Source organism: Charadrius vociferus, unplaced genomic scaffold, assembly GCF_000708025.1.
Source record: "Charadrius vociferus isolate BGI_N301 unplaced genomic scaffold, ASM70802v2 scaffold1745, whole genome shotgun sequence".
Lineage (NCBI taxonomy): Eukaryota > Metazoa > Chordata > Aves > Charadriiformes > Charadriidae > Charadrius > Charadrius vociferus.
In genome coordinates this window covers 25703-26407 of record NW_009648480.1, presented here as the reverse complement: position 1 = coordinate 26407, position 705 = coordinate 25703, and the positions used below count along the sequence as shown (strand labels likewise).

General features: G+C 58.0%; 1 protein-coding gene across 1 annotated transcript in view; it reads right to left on the bottom strand.

Moving 5' to 3' along the window:
- The window catches only part of ZC3H4 (zinc finger CCCH-type containing 4), a 16231-nt gene that overhangs the window by 1865 nt on the left and 13661 nt on the right, over positions 1–705 (bottom strand). The window contains 1 exon segment of the mRNA XM_009885678.1: positions 6–703. Coding sequence (XP_009883980.1) covers positions 6–703 — 698 coding nt within the window.

Genomic DNA, 705 nt, shown 5'->3' with positions numbered 1-705 from the left:
CTGACAGAAAGGGGAAGCCGTAGGATCGAAACCCTTAAAGACGTCTTTAAGGGAAGCGGCGTCTTGTTGCTCGCCGCCGTCCCGCGCCGGGCTATTCCCGGCGAAAGGACTCGCCGAACCCGATTTGGCGGCGGGTTTCACCATGCCGTAAACGGAAGGAACGGGAAGATTATGAATTCCGGGTTGGGGAAGCGTTTCTTGAATTTGGGAAGCTGTTTTAGGTCGCGGACGGTTATAACTGTTGTACCTGTCCGTAGCGGATTCCACGTTGGTTTTTTCCGCTTCGGGTTGATCCAAAGCCGAGCGGCGAACGAAAAGAGGTTCTTTTTTACCGGGGGTTTTGCCGGATTCGGAGGATTTGGCGGACGAGTTGCCGTCGTTCGGTGACTCGGAGGTTTTGCCGGATGAATTGGGAGTCCTGGGGTCGTACAAACTGATGGCGCTCAGCACGCTGCTGCTCTGCCCGCTGCTTTTGCTCAACCCGCCGGCCGTCAGCAGCCGAGGATCGTAGGGAGCGATAGCCGGAGCGGCATCGTCGCCGGAATTAGCCGGTTCCGTCAATTTAGGAATTTTCGAAACCCCCGTTTCGGCGGATTTTTGTAACCTGGGATCGGCGGGGGCTTTCCGTTTGCGGGGGTCGCTGGGTTTGTCGCTGGGAGCGGCGGCGGTGGGGCCGCCGGCGGCGTTGACAGTCTTTAATATCCT